The 17957-nt window shown below is 39.4% G+C and overlaps 1 protein-coding gene across 2 annotated transcripts; it reads right to left on the bottom strand.

The window, feature by feature from the left end:
- Nucleotides 1-5283: 5283 nt before the first annotated feature.
- LOC307134711 (leukocyte elastase inhibitor-like) lies at nucleotides 5284-15616 on the bottom strand. Of its 2 annotated transcripts, XM_079830666.1 has the most exons (7): nucleotides 15411-15616; nucleotides 13271-13438; nucleotides 7553-7690; nucleotides 7353-7470; nucleotides 7072-7214; nucleotides 5901-6068; nucleotides 5284-5822 (listed from the first exon to the last, which is right to left on the bottom strand). In XM_079830666.1, the coding sequence occupies exons 2-7, from the start codon at nucleotides 13415-13417 to the stop codon at nucleotides 5391-5393; spliced, it is 1146 nt and encodes a 381-aa protein (XP_079686792.1). In that variant the 5' UTR covers nucleotides 13418-13438; nucleotides 15411-15616; the 3' UTR covers nucleotides 5284-5390. The 2 variants fall into 2 exon arrangements, with proteins under 2 accessions (XP_079686792.1, XP_079686791.1); XM_079830665.1 differs by lacking the exons at nucleotides 13271-13438; nucleotides 15411-15616 and adding an exon at nucleotides 8622-9217 and having other exon boundaries at nucleotides 5318-5822.
- Between the last annotated feature and the right edge of the window lie 2341 nt (nucleotides 15617-17957).

The raw sequence follows: 17957 nt of genomic DNA, 5'->3' as shown, positions 1-17957 counted from the left end.
ATCAGACGAATGTCATCAGCTCTCCAGACCGCCATCACTTCCTGTGAGTGAGGTCAAATTTCAGCCGGGTCATAGATATATACATAGATTCCTCATTAGTGCCTGCGTGGATCGCTCGAATGAGGAATCTACGTATACAATCTATGACCCGGCCGGAATTTTGACCTCACTCACAGGAAGTGATGGCAGTCTGGAGAGCTGAAGACATTCGTCTGATATGAGGTGAAATAATTGCATAAATACCGTTGGGTTTCTCTCAGAAACCGATCGTTTCGTGTCTTAAAGGGATAGTTCACCCAAAAATGAAAAGTTTACATTTATCTGCTTACCCCCAGGCCATCCAAGATGTGGGTGTCTTTGTTTCTTCAGTAGAACACAAATGGAGATTTTTAACTTCAACCGTTGCTGTGTGTCACTCATAGAATGCATGTCAATGGGGTCCAATTAGGGTAAAAAAAACATGCACAGACAACTTCAAATTAATCCATGCGGCTCGTGACGACACATTGATGTCTTAAGACACGAAACGATCGGTTTATGCGATAAACCGAACAGTATTTATATAATTTTTTACCTCAAATACAACACCATGTCCAACAGCCCTGAAAGCGCAGCACTTCCGGAAAGGAAGGTCACAATCTAGAGACATCACTTCCTGTGTGTTCACATGCATTATATGAGTGACACGCAGCAACGGTTGAAGTTAAAATCTTCATTTGTGTTCTACTGAAGAAACAAAGACACCTACATCTTGGATGGCCTGGGGGTAAGCAGATACATGTCAAATTTTAGTTTTTGGGTGAACTATCCCTTTAAGTAAACTTTGTTATTTATCTTAACTGTGCACATGCATTTTAGAAATGGCATGGTAGTTTTAACCATGCAATAAAAACACATCCTTAAATAATGTGCTATCCTGTTTATTTATTAAATCACATTTACTGCTGGGCTATGGGCCATTTCAGGAGCATCCATAATTACTGTTTAAAATCAATCAGAGTTATTGAAATGTATCTGTAGGGACGCAGTAGCCTATGTTTCTGACGCGTGCCTTTGCTTTGAGTAAATAAAGTTAGGCTACCATCCATACATTGAGGGTACATTCGGATATGCCAATCCATGTTGTCCATTTGGCATTGCAAACAACGATTAAATCAATACTTCAAACTTTACTAATTTCTAACTACTAACAAATCATATATTTAATTCAAAACAAAGGTTGGGCATAAGCACAGTTTTGCACAATACGCTGCTCGACACAGCACAGTCAAAAAGTTCCTTTGACCGTCCATATGCACACCTGTAACTTCTTCTTCTGGTATTTTATGGCGGTTGGCAACGCACCTGTAACTCATCGGCACCCAAAATACTTGTACTTGCCCTCTAGTGTCACAAACAAAAATTACACTTCGATATAATGGCTCCAACATGAGAGATTCAGTAAAGAATCATTTTGTCCAATTAATGTATGTTGGATTGATGTTTATAAGGAAGATCATCCTGATAATGCATTATTTTACCCCACATGCACCTGTGGAAACATGTACAGGGAAGAGTGTTAGGGCAACATGCACTGAGAATGAGATGAGAGAGATGTGGCAAAGGGTACAGCCAACAGAACTGCGAGCAAGGAGGATTGGGAGGGCAATTCAAGTAACTAAAATGAATAGGAAATAGAAAATAATGTTTTATGTTACATTAAAATAAGTGAACGTAAATATGATCAATACGTTTGCTAACGGTTCTTAGCAAAGTATTAGAAACAATCGTTTGTGAGCAAATGTAAGTGTTTAATAATTTTCAGCACATTGAGAAGGACACTCAACAGGAACAGCATTCACACAGATGGCAGATGATTGCTTAGCACAGATTGAGGAAAATACTTTAGGAGCAGTTTTGTCAGATTTTATTTTACAATTACTTTTCATACTGTCCATTGGTTTAAAAGTTGTATCTGTTTAATAGGGGACGTTGTGCATTTTATATTGGAAGTTTTTCAGATGTGAAAGAGTTGTGGTGTGCCTAAGGAAGTTGTTCAGGACCATTACTATTTTCTATTTTACCAATAAACTTCCTCTTGTTTTAAAGTGTGCACAGACAGTCATGTATGCAGATGAAACAATATTATATTTAACTGCAACATCAAATCAGCAGTTGTCTACTGCTTTGGATGAGGAATTGGTCAAAGTAGGTACAGAATAATAAGTTCACTCTAAAAAAAAAAGGTTCTATATGGCACCAAAAATGGTTCTTGGCTCGTAATCATAGGGGAACCTTTTTAAGTGCTATACAGTATAGCACCAATTTTGGTGCTTCAGATGTTCTTCACCGGTTCTTTGACTAACCGCTAACTAAGGTGCTATATAGCACCGTTACCATATACAGATAAGATATGGTGCTATATAGCACCAAAAGTGGTTCCTCTATGATTACGACGAAGAACCTTTTTTTTTTAGAGTGTTGGTTGTAAACTTGACAAAAACCAAAAGCATTTTGTTGATCCATAAATCAGAGTAATATCTGAAATGTCACTCACCAAAGCCAGATATACTATTATAATAACTATTTCAGATTATTCATTAATGATAATTAAAGACTGTCTCAACAGTCATGCATCAAAGGGATGTTTTTTACTTCTTGTTTTGAAAACTACTGTAAAACAATGTAAAATATGGAGGAATGGAAATATGGAATGATTTACCATTGCATATTACAAATTTGAAGTAAAATGAAAAAAGTTGTGAAAAATCTTTAAAGGAACATTTAATGGCACAATAGTAAATTGTTGATTTTGATATTTGGGTTTGTATGTTTCATTGACTTTTTATTGTTGTGGATTAATGTATTTTCTACTTGTTGGGACCTCAGGAAGAGCCACTGTCTAGGTATTGGCTAATGGGGATCCAAATAAATAAATAAACTTAGATCATAGATGAAAAAAGACCATTTACAGCCAATTTACAAAGGGAAAATTTAGCACCACGCCCAATCTCCACTTTTTTAGGTGTCCTCAGAGTGTGTCCATACGTATACGTGTCAAATTTGTTATAAATATCTCACTGAATTTTGAAGTTATAGACCAGGGGTGTCCAAAGTCGGCCCTGGAGGGCGGCTGTCCTGCAGAGTTTAGCTCCAAGCTGCCTCAACACCCCTGTCTGAAAGTTTCTAGTATGTCTAATAAGAGCTTGATTAGCTGGTGCAGGTGTGTTTGATTGGGGTTGGAGCTAAACTCTGCGGGACAGTGGCCCTCCAGGAGCAGGATTGGACACCCGTTATAGACACTTACAGTATATTTATGAGAGTATAAAAATTATTAATGGGCAACATTGATTGGATTTCACTTCCTATCATAGTTTTGACATTTGGACATTATTGTTTAGCTATTGACCTATGTTATCAAATTTCCTGTGGTGGTTTTGTCTCGATCGGACTAACGGTGTCGAAGATAATCGCAAAAGTTTTGTAAGCGCTAAATTGCACTGTTACAAAAACCATAAGGCAAAACCAGCCATGTTTGGTATCGTTGGACTCGGCAAGGATTCAGGAGTCTAAGGAGGTGACTTCGGTGAAAAGCACTGGCTTGAAACTTCTTAGGCTCTTTCAATGCTTTGTGCCGATGATGCAAACTGTGTTTTTTGAGATAGACTATCATGGCACCCTGGACAAAGACACTGCATGCCACTTTTTATCAGATTACTGGTTGGGTGTGGTTATAGCCATTTTCATGACATTTTTTCCTCTTACAGCGCCACCAAGTGGCCAATCGTCACAATTTTTTTTCATGTGACCGATGTTTGAGCTCATATACATGTGACCCGAGTTTAGCGAAAATATCTTGTTCTGTTCCGAAGTTACAGTAATTTTAGTAAAAGTGGCCCCCGACACGTTGTACATTTTGATTCCCCTCAGCGACCATGATTCAAAAATTCAAAAATTTAAAATGATTATTATATTATTGATAGTCTCTCTCCAAAGAACATTTCTACAGTGGTTTGGTTCCGATTAGGGGAAAAAACGTGGGAGTAGTTCGCAAAACTAGGTTTAAAAAAAAAAAAACTAACATTTCTCAAAATTGCCGCCTGAAGGGCGAGCCAATCCGGGGCATGCATTTTGTCCGTCTAGAGCGTCTGGAGCGAGTGATTTCAATGTTAAGTCAATGGAAAGGTGCGTTGACGTGCGTCTGGAGGTCCTGCGGCGCGATAGACGCATTTCGCGGCGCGATTGACGATCCCGCCTCATTCGTGGTGCTTTTTGTGCATTCACGCGGTTGAAGAGAATTCGTGTCAAACGCCTGAGTTGAAAAATCTGAACTTTGGCTTCAATTCGCACTGCGTTAACCAATCAGGAGCCTGCCTGCTGCTGTCATGTTTCAAAGTGACGTGATGAGAAACCCCGCATAATTTAAAGGAACACTGCGACTTTTTGGGACTTTAGCTTATTCAATGTATCCCAAGAAGTCCATACATACCATTCTCACCTCTGTGCCATAACTCTGTCTGACGCACCCACCGCTAGCCTAGCTTAGCACAAAGACTGGAGTTAAACGGCTCCAGCTAGCCAATAAGTGACTAAATAACGGCAACATTTTCCTATTTACATGTCGTGATGTGTATAGTTACATTGTGTACAAATAACAAGGTTACATGAGACACAGCCATATTATAAACGTATACACACTGGGGACTATATTCTCAGAAGGCGCAGCACTGCTCTACTTCTGCGGAGTGAAGATGAAGAGAAATAAACAGCAGATGCTGACTATTTTCAGTTTGCGTTAGCCAGTAGTCAACAGCTAATAATAAACACCACTTTACCATGGTCTCTAACTTAAGCAAAAACATTTAATCGTAACAAAACAAAACCATGCCCGTTTTAATGCTAGTAAAAGTGTGAGTGCAAGGAAACGCTCCACCCGCATGCCTCTCAGCCATAGTGCCTTCATCTGTGCTGAGGAGATGTCACACGGAGGGAGGCGTGACCATGTCAGCTGAACACGCCCTAGTTTCTTGACTCCGTTTACATTATATAAAGCATTAAAGTTCTGCATAATTAAGGGCGTGGCCACTTTGAGTGACAGGTGGATAGCCATTTATCTGCTGTCTGTTAGTCACGCGATGACGCGCTGCCAAGATGGCAACGGCCAGCTCGTCCATACTCTAGGCTTCAGAAACGCTCTTCAGAAACCTACGGGTGACGTCACGGACACTATGTCCATATTTTTTTACAGCGCAAAGGGGAAACAGTATAGCAAACTCACACTTGACTGAAACGCAGAATAAAAGTTGCATTGCAAATGAAACCACTTTATTTTCCTTTTGCAAATCTTTATTTTTGTTCGTAAAACTTACTTTCTCGCAATACTTTATTTTCTTTTGCAAATCTATGCAGCATTATTTTGACTCCATAGATGGGCCTCTGAATCTGCCCAGAAAGAGGACGCTGTTAGTGGGGTTGTGCCTGATAAAGAAAATGAAGGGATGGTCAGCCTTGAAAATCTGGAATTCCGGTTGATCCAAGGTACAGCTCTCCAAACAGTTCGCAAAGGTTGCTGCTGCCGCCTCAGTGCCTTCCTCATTCACGTTCACAAAGGCCTTGTGAATCACCTCTGAAATGAAGAGGCCGTCCTGACTGCTCATGCCTGTCAGATCAGCCTTTGTTTCCTGGAACACAGAGCTCATCCCCATCCTTTGCAGTGTTTCTGATAGGGAGCTCTCAAACTCCACCTTGAACTTCGGCAAATGGACTTTGATATCCATCTGCGTGGTCATTTCATCACTATTGGTCCAGTTAAGCAGCTTGTCAAGGGTCAACTCACTCTCCAGCTGTCAAACACACACACACACATGCTGAAGAATAACATACACAGCAACAAACTATCTGATTATGGCACTTTTGCTGACCTTCAGAAGAGGGTCAGAGCCGTCCTGAGATTCGTTTGGGAGAAGGATCAACATGCTGAGCTCCTGATTTTTATATGGCAACTCCAGCACCTGCAGTTCATGCTCTGGGATGCTTCTGAAGGGGAACATTTCCTTCTGGTACATCATTTCCACAGGCCGGCTCTCATTCTGATGGAAGACAAATGTTATCAGATATCACAACATATACAAAATTGACTTTTACGGAGTATCTATTTACATTATGTGCAAATAGCCCGCCTTGTTGGCAAATGCTATTTACACTAACTCAGCCCGCTGATTTCTGATTGGGCCAGACAAAATAACAGAAGACACTGGACTGTTCACAGTAGCAATGGTGTAGGGGTAAGGTGTGTGACATGAAGTTTTGACGCAAATCGATCTGAGGTTCAAATCCGCCTTTTGCCGAGCTCGCTCTAATCCCCTTTACCATCACATATCAGATCAGAAAGAGTCTGTAAATATGAGAAAATATTAGAAAAGTGTATATAAAGTGTCTAACATGCGTTTAATAATAAAGTGTTTATCTGTTAGATTTAGGGAGGGCATATTGTCCAAATATGACGCCATCCATTTAATAATTTTAATAAGTATAATCATTTTTACTCTGTTATTATTGCATAGCGTTTAATGTACAACAATACTGAGGTGCAAATAGTATTTGCCACTATTTATAAGTATAAATAAATATCATCTAACTATTACCTTATTGCAAAGAAAATACTGCTGATAAAAAATATTTTTTCCTCAATTCTAAAAAACAATGTCATCATGACAACGTGAAATAAGTTTGTTTGACATTTTTGCAAATTTATTAAAAATAAAAATTGAATTTTTTTTTTTTTAAATACATTCTTTCATGTAGTCATTATAGGGTATTGTTTGTAGAATTGAGGAAAATAATAATGAGGCTGTAACATAACATAATGTGAGAAAAGTGAAGTGCTGTGAATACTTTCCAGATAAACTTAGTGTAAATAGCAGCTATAGCTAAGAACATATGCTATTTTCACTTAGTGTTTCACTATTTTCAGTGTAAATTAAAGTGTAAAGTGTAAATTAGTGCATGTTTGGGTAAGCACAATCAATTGTAAAAGATTTTAAAAAGTGATCTCCAGTTTGCTTCACTCTTGAAACAAAAAGTGGATTGTACCTGGTTGATCTTAAATGGCATTTCTTTAGTGTCTCTTGCGTAAAATTTCTCCAGCCAGTCCGCTTTTAAGTAAATGGCATTAACCAGAATCAGTCGGGTCCCCCCAGTCACCATTCCCGGCTTGAGAAGATCTTTGATTTTATCTGAAAAACACAAGTTTATGTTTTTGACTTCACATCTTTGTCTAAAGATAAAGTGTGTATACTAGCCACAGGTCTAAACTGATTCACATGTAATTGTTTTATCTGAAATATAAGTGTGTATGGAAGTGTTGTTCTCACTCTCCGTCTGCTCCTCCACCCATGTGTTAATGAGCTTTCGTGAGTCCTCAGTCGCTCTAATGAAGTCCACAGGCTGAAGGTCAGCGTGGTACAGCTTCAGCGTGGACTCCAGATACTCCTGCAGCACAAAATAAAGCCACCGTCTCACAGCACACAGAGAGCATCAACATGTCTCATTATTACAGGCCCAATGGACTCACGGGTAAGAAGCTGAAGGTTTTCTCTCCATAGAGGCGGTTGGCCAGTTTGAGGATGTAGGAGGCCGATGGACTGTTGATCGATGAGGTGAGGGACTCAAAATGAGAGTGGACATCTGAGACAGAACTGAAGGACAAAACCTGCACAGGGAAAGACAACAGGTGAATCTCACAAAACCCCTCAAGAACATGTACATGAAAATGAAGCCTATTTTTACAACCATTAATATGCACTGATCAGTAAATATATCCCACCCACTAACAGGTGATGAAGAGATAATCAGTGTTATTCACTTCACCGGTCATAATGTTATGCCTGATAATGTGTGATGTATGACAATAGCGTGAATGTATCACTTAAAAAAAATATATGATCAGTAAGTCATGTGAGAAACCTACATGATATCAAATATAGTAATTTATGTGTATTAGGCACTAAAAACTATTCTCGGCGCTTCATAAAGTTATTGTAGAACCACTGTAGTGAGATGGACTTTGTAATGACGTCTTTAGTGCCTTTTAAGGGTCTTGCGAGTGAACCGTGCATTGGGCCAATGGAGGCCTTTCAGAGCCATCGGATTTCAACTAAAATATCTTCATTTGTGTCTGAAGATGAACGGAGGTCTGACGGGTGTCCAACGACATGAGGGTAAGTAATTAATGACAGAATTTTCATTTTTGTGTGAACTAACCCTTTAATAAATATAGATCTGGTTGCTCAAAAAAGTATTGCAGATCATAACTTCGTACTTATTTTTAGGTTTTGCATTTTATTATATTTAGACATGATCAAACACTAGATTTCTTTAAATGTGAAATTTTAGAAAGTTAATAACTTACATCCTAATATTGGTTACATAAGCACACACACGTGAATATTAATGAATGCAAGCTAATATAATTTAACCCAAGAAATAGTGCTAAAAAGACAAACTTATTTTTCCTTAGCCTATAAGAAGTCATACTGAATCAAGATCGAAAAACGCATAAAATATTTGTGCCAATCACCAATACCAAACACAAAACACTGTGAAATGAATCGCACGGATAATATCGTGTCAGTTCCTCATACCTTCTCCATTTCTTTGGCTGTGTCTCCTCGGGCTCCCAAGTAGACCATAGCGAGCGCGGCGCTGACGCTCAGCGGGGAAAATAACATGTTTCCCTCCGCGTTGCTCGCGCTCAGAGCCCGATAGAGATCCAGAGCGAAGAGACTGTTAGCACGAGCGAGATCCTCCATGACTGATGGCACTGTGACAAATTGTGAGCCGGTGTCATGAGAAACCGTGTCCCCCTGTGAAATAGTGTCCGTTTAGGACCCCAGAGCGATTCTATTGGCTAAAATATTTTTTTATGTGTAACCTGAGTAACAGGTGTTACGAGATTTTTGGTTTCTGAGATTCTCGGTTTCAGTGGGTGGAGTTTACATGAATATTGAATATTCTTTAACTGAATATAATATGAGAATTTTAGTTTTCATGAAATTTTGCTATCTGGGAATTAGCATGTTTCCAGTAGGCCTGCGTGCCTCAGGCTTGCATCGCCAACTTACTCATCAGAATCCTCGGCAAACTTCAACAGCTGGTTTAACCGGCTCGAATATTCTTTATCTGCTCTTCTATTGTAAAATTAGTATAATGATTCAGGTGTTCTGAAATATTTGGTTTCACAGTGTAAGTGGAACCTTAACCTTGTGATCATTTTAATTTGTAAATGTATAGCCTATTTGTTGGTTTAACAATTTTTTTATTTTATTTTATTGGAAACATGAAAAAACAATGACATTTGCAGCACTGTGAATTTTACAACCAGACAGCAGACAGTTCACAACCAGATAACATGTAGAATGAAAAGGGAAAGTCAACACATCATCCACAGATACAATTAAATACAGGTTTATTTCAGTTGTTACGGGCAGTGACATTCAACAAATGATAACAATTGATAAGAGACACCATCTCAAAGTTCAAAGGAAAAGCACAACGAAATTAAATCAATGTATACGACTAGTTGTTTATGGGGCGCCGTTTGTAAAGCGACTCACGCTGAAAATAACAGCAACATTTTGACACATTTAGCTTCAAACAATGTTTAAAAAACTGGTATGAATTTTTGGCGGTCACTTTTTAAGCACATTTACAACAATATTTATCAACTTAGAGATATTTTAAATAGTTAAATCTAAATGTTAAATCTAAATCTAAATGTTAAATCTAAATCTAAATGTTAAATCTAAATGTTAAATCTAAATCTAAATGCTAAATCTAAATCTAAATGTTAAATCTAAATCTAAATGTTAAATCTAAATCTAAATGTTGAATCTAAATCTAAATGCTAAATCTAAATGTTAAATCTAAACGTTAAATCTAAATGTTACATCTAAATCTAAATGTAAAATCTAAATGTTAAATCTAAATACAAAATCTAAATCTAAATGTTAAATCTAAATGTTAAATATAAATATAAATGTTGAATCTAAATGTTTCGGGTGAAACTAAATATTTAACTAATATGCAAATTCAGAATGCAGATAACTGGTTTTAACATTTAGATTTAACATTTAGATTTTACATTTAGATTTAGATGTAACATTTAGATTTAACGTTTAGATTTAACATTTAGATTTAGCATTTAGATTTAGATTTAACATTTAGATTTAGATTTAACATTTAGATTTAGATTTAACATTTAGATTTAGATTTAGCATTTAGATTTAGATTTAACATTTAGATTTAACATTTAGATTTAGATTTAGATTTAACATTTAGATTTAGATTTAACATTTAGATATAACATTTAGATTTAGATTTAGATTTAACATTTAGATTTAGATTTAACATTTAGATTTAACAATTAACATTTAGATTTAACATTTAACATTTAGATTTAACTATTTAAAATATCTCTAAGTTGACAAATATTGTTGTAAATGTGCTAAAAAAGTGACCGGCAAAAATTCATACCAGTTTTTTAAACATTGTTTGAAGCTAAATGTGTCAAAATGTTGCTGTTATTTTCAGCGTGAGTCGCTTTACAAACGGCGCCCCATAGTTGTTTGCTTATCGTAACATTACACAGAGTGTTATGAAATGATAAATAGCTGCAGTTTCGGAATAAACTCGCGCTGAAACGATTTACCTTTTTTAAGATAATCCATTAAAGGGTTAGTTCACCCAAAAATGAAAATTCTGTCATTAATTACTCACCCTCATGTCGTTCGACACCCGTAAGACCTCCGTTCATCTTCGGAACACAAATGAAGATATTTTAGTTGAAAGCTGATGCTGAGAAAGGCTTCAGATAGGCCTCCATTGGCATTCAGTACATTTACACTCACAAGACCCATAAAAGGCACTTAAAACGTTGTTACAAAGTCCATCTCACCACAGTGACTCTACAATAATTTTACGATGCGACGACAATAGTTTTTGTGCGCAAAAAAAAATCAAAATAACACCTTTATCCAACTTGTTCTTGTCTTCCGTGTGTGCCTCCACGACGCATGCGCGAGAATATGACGCAGATCCGGCGTTCGGACACATGAGCCAGAAGCCATTTGTTTACAAGCAGAGGAAGACGAGCGTGTCTAAGCTGTTGAATTCTACATTGATCGTGCTTTAGGTCTCGGCGTAGGTCTCAAAATGGGGCTAAAGTGTGTATTTCATGGATTCCCGAACGCCGGATCTGCGTCATATTCTCGCGCATGCGTCGTGGAGGCGCACACGGAAGACAAGAACAAGTTGGATAAAGGTGTTATTTTGATTTTTTTTTGTGCACAAAAACTATTGTCGTCGCATCGTAAAATTATTGTAGAGTCACTGTGGTGAGATGGACTTTGTAACGACGTTTTAAGTGCCTTTTATGGGTCTTGTGAGGATTAATGTACTGAATGCCAATGGAGGCCTATCTGAAGCCTTTCTCAGCCATCAGCTTTCAACAAAAATATCTTCATTTGTGTTCCGAATATGACTGAGGTCTGACGGGTGTCGAACGACATGAGGGTGAGTAATTAATGACAGAATTTTCATTTTTGGGTGAACTAACCCTTTAAACCCTGCTGAGTAACAAAGGTGCGTTAACTAAAATTCTTGCATGTCCCGGAAACTCATGAATATTCATGTAAGCTCAGAAAATCTCAGAAACCAAAAATCTTGTAACACCGGTTAAACCAGCTGTTGAAGTTTGCCGAGGATTCTGATGAGTGAGTTGGCGATGCAGGCCTGAGGCACGCAGGCCTACTGGAAACATGCTAATTCCCAGACAGCAAAATTTCTCTGGCCCACCGCCTCGTAAATCGATTGAACAAAGTAGTAAATCGTGCACAATTGACTTTTTTCCCCTTTGCATGTTATGTGCGGGGCTCTGTATCTTTCACTCTCTTTAACACTAAATCATTTCCTTTTGCAAAAGTCAAGTCACCTTTAAATATATTGCGCTTTATACAGTAAAGACTGTTTCAAAGCAGCTTCACAGGGAGAAACAGGAACATGATCAATGGTGCAAATATAAAGCAGCTCTAAAAAGAAAATAGTGTCATTGTTCAACTGAAGTCAGTTCAGTGTTGATTCAGTTCAGTAAAGTTAATCATAGAAATATTCAGTAAAGATAATCATAAAAAGTTCATTTTAACTATAAAGCAGCTCTGGAGAAAGCAGTGTCCAGCTCAGTTCTCATCCAATAGTGTCAGTGCAGTCATATCAATAATATTGTTGAATATTACAGTAAGTGTCCCCAACTAAGCAAGTCAGAGGCGACAGTGGCAAGAACCCAAACAGGTGACAGAATGGAGAAAAAACAGGCTCAGTCGGGGGGGCCAGTTCTCCACTGGCCAAACGAACGAACGTGGTGTGGTTTTATTCCAGGCTGCTTCACAAGTCAGATTGTGGATTGAGAGTATTTCAGTCGGCTCCTTCTGCCTGAAGATTGGAAAAGATCAGGCCAGCCTTTGAGATGGGAGTTGAAGCTGGCCATTGGGTCTGTGCAGAGGTCTTGTCTGGTTCTCGTGGTCTTTGAGGATCTGTGCTGATGACTGTTGTGTCAACGAGGTCTTCACAGTCTCGTCTGATATATATAATCACTCGTTGAAAAAGTTGAATTGACTGACTAAATTTGAACAAACAAACTGGAATATAACTCGATATCATTTCATTAGCCAACATTACAGTACACGATATGCAGTTTTTAAAATTGCTAACACACTAAAAGTGGGACTCAGTGAAACCATTCACTCATATACCGAATCTTGAGTCTGCAAAACTGCAAGCACATGATCTGCTTTATACTCAGGGCCTTATTTTACCCATCTGAGCACATGGTCTGAAGCTCATGGCGCAGGTTCACTTACGGTTAAATAAAAACTGTAATATACTTAAATGTTAAAAAAACTTTTTAACACAGAGCTCATCCCCATCCTTTGCAGTGTTTCTGATAGGGAGCTCTCAAACTCCACCTTGAACTTCGGCAAATGGACTTTGATATCCATCTGCGTGGTCATTTTATCTCTTTTGGTCCAGTCAAGCAGCTTGTCAAAGGGTCAACTCACTCTCCAGCTGTCAAACACACACACACACACACACACACACACACACACACACACACACACACACACACACACACACACACACACACACACACACACACACACACACACACACACACACACACATGCTGAAAAATAACATACACTGCAACAAACTATCTGATCATGGCACTTTTGCTGACCTTCAGAAGAGGGTCAGAGCCGTCCTGAGATTCGTTTGGGAGAAGGATCAACATGCTGAGCTCCCCAGTTTTATATGGCAACTCCAGCACCTGCAGTTCATGCTCTGGGATGCTTCTGAAGGGGAACATTTTCTTCTTGTACATCATTTCCACAGGCCGGCTCTCATTCTGATGGAAGACAAATGTAATCAGATGAAGAAATACACAGCATATACAAAATTTACTTGTACGGAGTATCTATTTACATTATGTGCAAATAGCCCGCCTTGTCGGCAAATGCTATTTACACTAACTCCGCCCACTGACTTCTTATTGGGCCAGACAAAGTTACACAAGACACTGGACCGTTTACAGTAGCACTGGGCATGCAGTTTTGACGCAAATCAATTTGAGGTTCGAAAAAAATCACATCTACATAAGTATTCACAGCCTTTGCCATGACACTTAACATTGAGCTCAGGTGCTCCTGTTTCCACTGATCATCCTTGAAATGTTTCTACAACTTGATTGGAGTCCACCTGTGGTGAATTCAGTTGATTGGACATGATTTGAAAAGGCACACGCCTGTAAGGTCCCACAGTTAACAGTGCATGTCAGAACACAAACCAAGCCATAAAGTCCAAAGAATTGTCTGTAGACCTCCGAGACAGGATTGTTTTGAGGCACAGATCTGGGGAAGGGTACAGAAAAATGTTTGCAACATTGAAGGTCCCAATGAGCACAGTGGCCTCCATCATCCGTAAGTGGAAGAAGTTTGGCAGAGTGGTAGAGTGCAGCCCGTCTAGAGTTTGCCAAAAGGCACCTGAAGAACTCTCAGACCATGAGAAACAAAATTCTCTGGCCTGATGAAACAAAGATTGAACTCTTTGGCCTGAATGGCAAGTGTCATGTCTGGAGGAAACCAGGCACCGCTCATCACCTGGCCAATACCATCCCCACAGTGAAGCATGGTGGTGGCAGCATCATGATGTGGGGATGTTTTTCAGTGGCAGGAACTGGGAGACTAGTCAGGATCGATGGAAAGATGAATGCAGCAATGTACAGAGATATCGCTCTGGACCTCAGACTGGGGCGAAGGTTCATCTTCCAACAGGACAACGACCCTAAGCACACAGCCAAGATAACAAAAGAGTCTATGGGACAACTCTGTGAATGTCCTTGAGTGGCAGTCCTGCAAAGAAGAATGGGAGAAACTGCCCAAAAATAGGTGTGCCGAGCTTGTAGCATCAAATTAAGTAAGTAAGTAAGTAAACTTTATTTATATAGCACCTATCACAGATAAAAATCACAAAGTGCTTTACAGAGAATATACAATTTAACAAACAAAACAAACCCAAATAAAACAGAAGCCCAAAATTAACTAAAAGCTTGTCTGAATAAAAGTGTCTTCAGCTGCTTTTTAAAAGAATCAACAGATTCTGCCACACGCAACGCGGGGGGGAGAGCGTTCCATAATTTAGGGGCAATTGCCTGAAAGGACCGGTCTCCCCATGTTTTAAGACGGGTTTTGGGGACACTCAGGAAATTTCGACCTGAGGAACGAAGAGTACGAGAGGAAGAGTACGGTGACAGCAAGTCTGTGATATATTGGGGGTCTGACCATGTAGTGCTCTAAAAGTTAGAACTAAAATTTTATAATCAATTCTGAATTTAACAGGCAGCCAATGTAATGTAAATAAAATTGGAGTAATGTGTGTCCTTCTATTGGTTCCTGATAAAAGCCTGGCAGCAGCGTGTTGCACCGTCTGGAGACGACTCAGAGAAGATTTGTTAAAGCAAGTAAAAAGAGAATTACAGTAATCTAGACGTGATGAAATAAAAGCATGAATTATCAACTCCATAGTAGCTTTGGGCAACAAAGTCCTCAGTTTAGAGATATTTCTCAAATGATAGTAACAGTTTCTGACCAACTGTCTAGAATGACCATCCAGAGACATTGATTGGTCGAACCGAACACCAAGGTTTCTAAGGCTCAACTGAACGATTGAGTCCAAGGAACCGAGATGCAGTTTTATTAGAGGTATTTTTTTGTCTGGAGCAATGATTAAGGTTTCCGTCTTTTTTGCATTTAGTTGTAAGTAATTATTATTTAACCAGATCTTAATGCAAGACATGCATTCCAGCAATTCAGTTAACTTACCTAATTCTGACTCTTTAAATGAGCAGTACAACTGAATGTCGTCGGCATAAAAGTGATAGGATACATTTTTTAAATTTCGAATAATTTCACCAAGAGGGCTAATTGTCTAGTATGCATTTGCAAGGAGGCATTAATCTTGTTTCTCCCGTTTATTGAAGAGCCATGGAACAACACATGTTTCAGCAGGAACACACTCTCACTCTGCTGTCTACATATCTCTCTTGTACAGAACCCCGAGTCCCCCTAGTGGGCTGGATAGTGAAGTACATCTTTCATGTAATACCCTGACACCTCCCCCTTTAAGTCAAACACTTTAAACAGGTTAAATTTACACTATTTACGTTATGATTATAACATAAATGTATATGTTAAATTCTCTCCATAACAAAGGCAATGTATTAAACCTTCTAGAACTCACCAGAACATGTTTTTCTTTAAGTCAAACATAACAAGTCTTTTCAATGCCGTCACACAACACTGTTTCTGAATTCTTCATATTCACATTTCAGGATATTCATAGTTATTCAGTTATAACCAAGCCTGGTCACATAACTCAATGAAGGTGTTTCTTACTGACAGTAAGTTATCATTTTCTTTCTTTTATAAGTCCAGTTTCTCAACAGGTTTGCTTACTCTGCCTGATCTAGTGATGTTAGGTTTCCTAGCAACCGTCCCTTCCGGAAAATCAGAGTCCACATGAAGTTGCGCTTTTACTGGTGACTGTTTTGAATTCTCCTCTGTCTTTTCAGTAATTCCCGAAACTCCATCTGGCAGCAGCTGGAGATGCCTGCGATTTCTCCTTTTCTCTCCCTCCTTTTCGCTGAAGACCTCGTATGATCTTGGAGTACTGCTTTCTTTAAGCACCGTAACAGGTCCTTTCCATCTTGATTCATCATCAAGCTTTAACAAGACTGAATCCCCTGGTCTGAGAACAGGTAAGTCCTTCACGCCATGTCGCCTGTTAAAGTAGTACGCCTGCTTTTCTTTCGCTGTTTTATCTTTCTCTTTTATGCTTGCTTTGTTTGGCCACTTTGGGTTCAGGTTTTTCGGTAAGGTGGGTAGGGTAGTACGTATTTTCCTTCCCATGAGCAATTCCGCTGGACTGACCCCTGTAGTGGCGGTAGGGGCAGCTCTAAAACACATGAGTGCTACTAACGGGTCATCCTGTTTCAGGATGCGTTTTGCCGTCTGAACTGCCCGTTCAGCATGTCCGTTTCCTTGTGGATTGTACGGGCTTGATGTAATGTGCTGAACATCGTACATACCACAAAAGCTTCTCCAAGCTTCACTGGCGAACTGCGGTCCATTGTCGCTAACAATTTGTTCTGGTATGCCGAATCTCGCAAACAGCGCTTTAAGCCTCTGAATGACATGCTCTGCTGTAGTGAAATGTAGCCGAAGAATTTCTAAGTAGCGCGAATAGTAGTCAGATACTACCAGATATTGTACTCCTTTATGCATACACAAATCTGTGGCTATTCGCTGCCACGGTCTTTCTGGCAGTGGTGTTGACTGTAGAGGTTCCTTGCACTGGCCCGTTTGTTTTCTATGCAAAACTTGCATGTTTCTATCTTTTGTCTAATCTCCTCAGAAACTCCAGGCCACCACACAGTCTCTTGAGCCCGTGCCCTGCATTTTGACAAACCTTGGTGTCCGTCGTGAATTCTGCTAAGCACCTCATGTCTCATCACTTTTGGAATTACGATGCGATTCCCCAGCACAATCAGTCCATCAGTCACTGACAAAGAGTCTTTCCATTTGTAAAAGCTCTGTACACTGTTAGGAACGCTTTTAGCATATTCTGGCCATCCTTCTGTTACTAATCTCTCTACAGTTCTTAGCTGCTCATCCTTTTGTGTCTCCATTTTTATTTCTGTCAACTTACTCTGTGACACTGGCAGACATCCGATGATTGCATTCACATGACAACTCACTTCTGCTGTCATGAAGTCCTCCCGTAGTGTTCAATGGGCTACGTGACAAAGCGTCCGCAACAACCAAGCTTTTGCCCGGCGCATACTCCGCTTTTGCATTAAACCGCATGAGTCTCATCAAAAGTCTCTGACATCTCACTGGCACAGTGTCCAAGTCTTTACTATTGATCAGCGGTATTAATGGCTTGTGATCCGTGATCAATTTAAATGTGTCCATACCCACCAAGTATTTCTGGAACCTTTCACACGCCCATACGCCTGCAAGGCATTCCTTCTCTATCTGAGCGTATCTTGTTCAGGAATCTGTCAGCCTTCTAGAACAGTACGCAACCGGTTTCCAGCTGTTGTCATGCTTTTGCAGTAAAACAGCCACCGATACCGTAACTGCTTGCATCCGCTGATACCTCTGTTTCTTTTGCAGGATCATAAGTGTGCCAGGACTGGAGCTTTAGTGAGCACGCTAAGTGTGCTGAATGCACTTTTCTGCGGTTGATCCCATGTCCATGCACGTCCTTTCCTGAGCATCTCATACAACGGACCTCCCTTCGTTGCCAAGTCTGGGATGTATTTGCTCATGTAGTTATGAGGCCTAACGCCCTCCTCAACTCGTTTA

This window comes from Gobio gobio, assembly GCF_949357685.1.
Source record: "Gobio gobio genome assembly, chromosome: 12".
NCBI lineage: Eukaryota > Metazoa > Chordata > Actinopteri > Cypriniformes > Gobionidae > Gobio > Gobio gobio.
This window is presented reverse-complemented; position numbering and strand designations above follow the sequence as displayed.

What these genes read in the sequence shown, in the direction of transcription:
- LOC307134711 (XM_079830665.1), bottom strand. Translation starts at nt 8,789, where the DNA reads ATGGAGGATCTCGCTCGTGCTAACAGTCTCTTCGCTCTGGATCTCTAT. An exon ending in TGCCATTTAAGATCAACCAG is followed by an intron (nt 6,069 to 7,071) that starts GTACAATCCACT and finishes GTCTTCCATCAG; the next exon opens with AATGAGAGCCGGCCTGTGGA. An exon ending in GCTCTGACCCTCTTCTGAAG is followed by an intron (nt 5,823 to 5,900) that starts GTCAGCAAAAGT and finishes TGTGTTTGACAG; the next exon opens with CTGGAGAGTGAGTTGACCCT.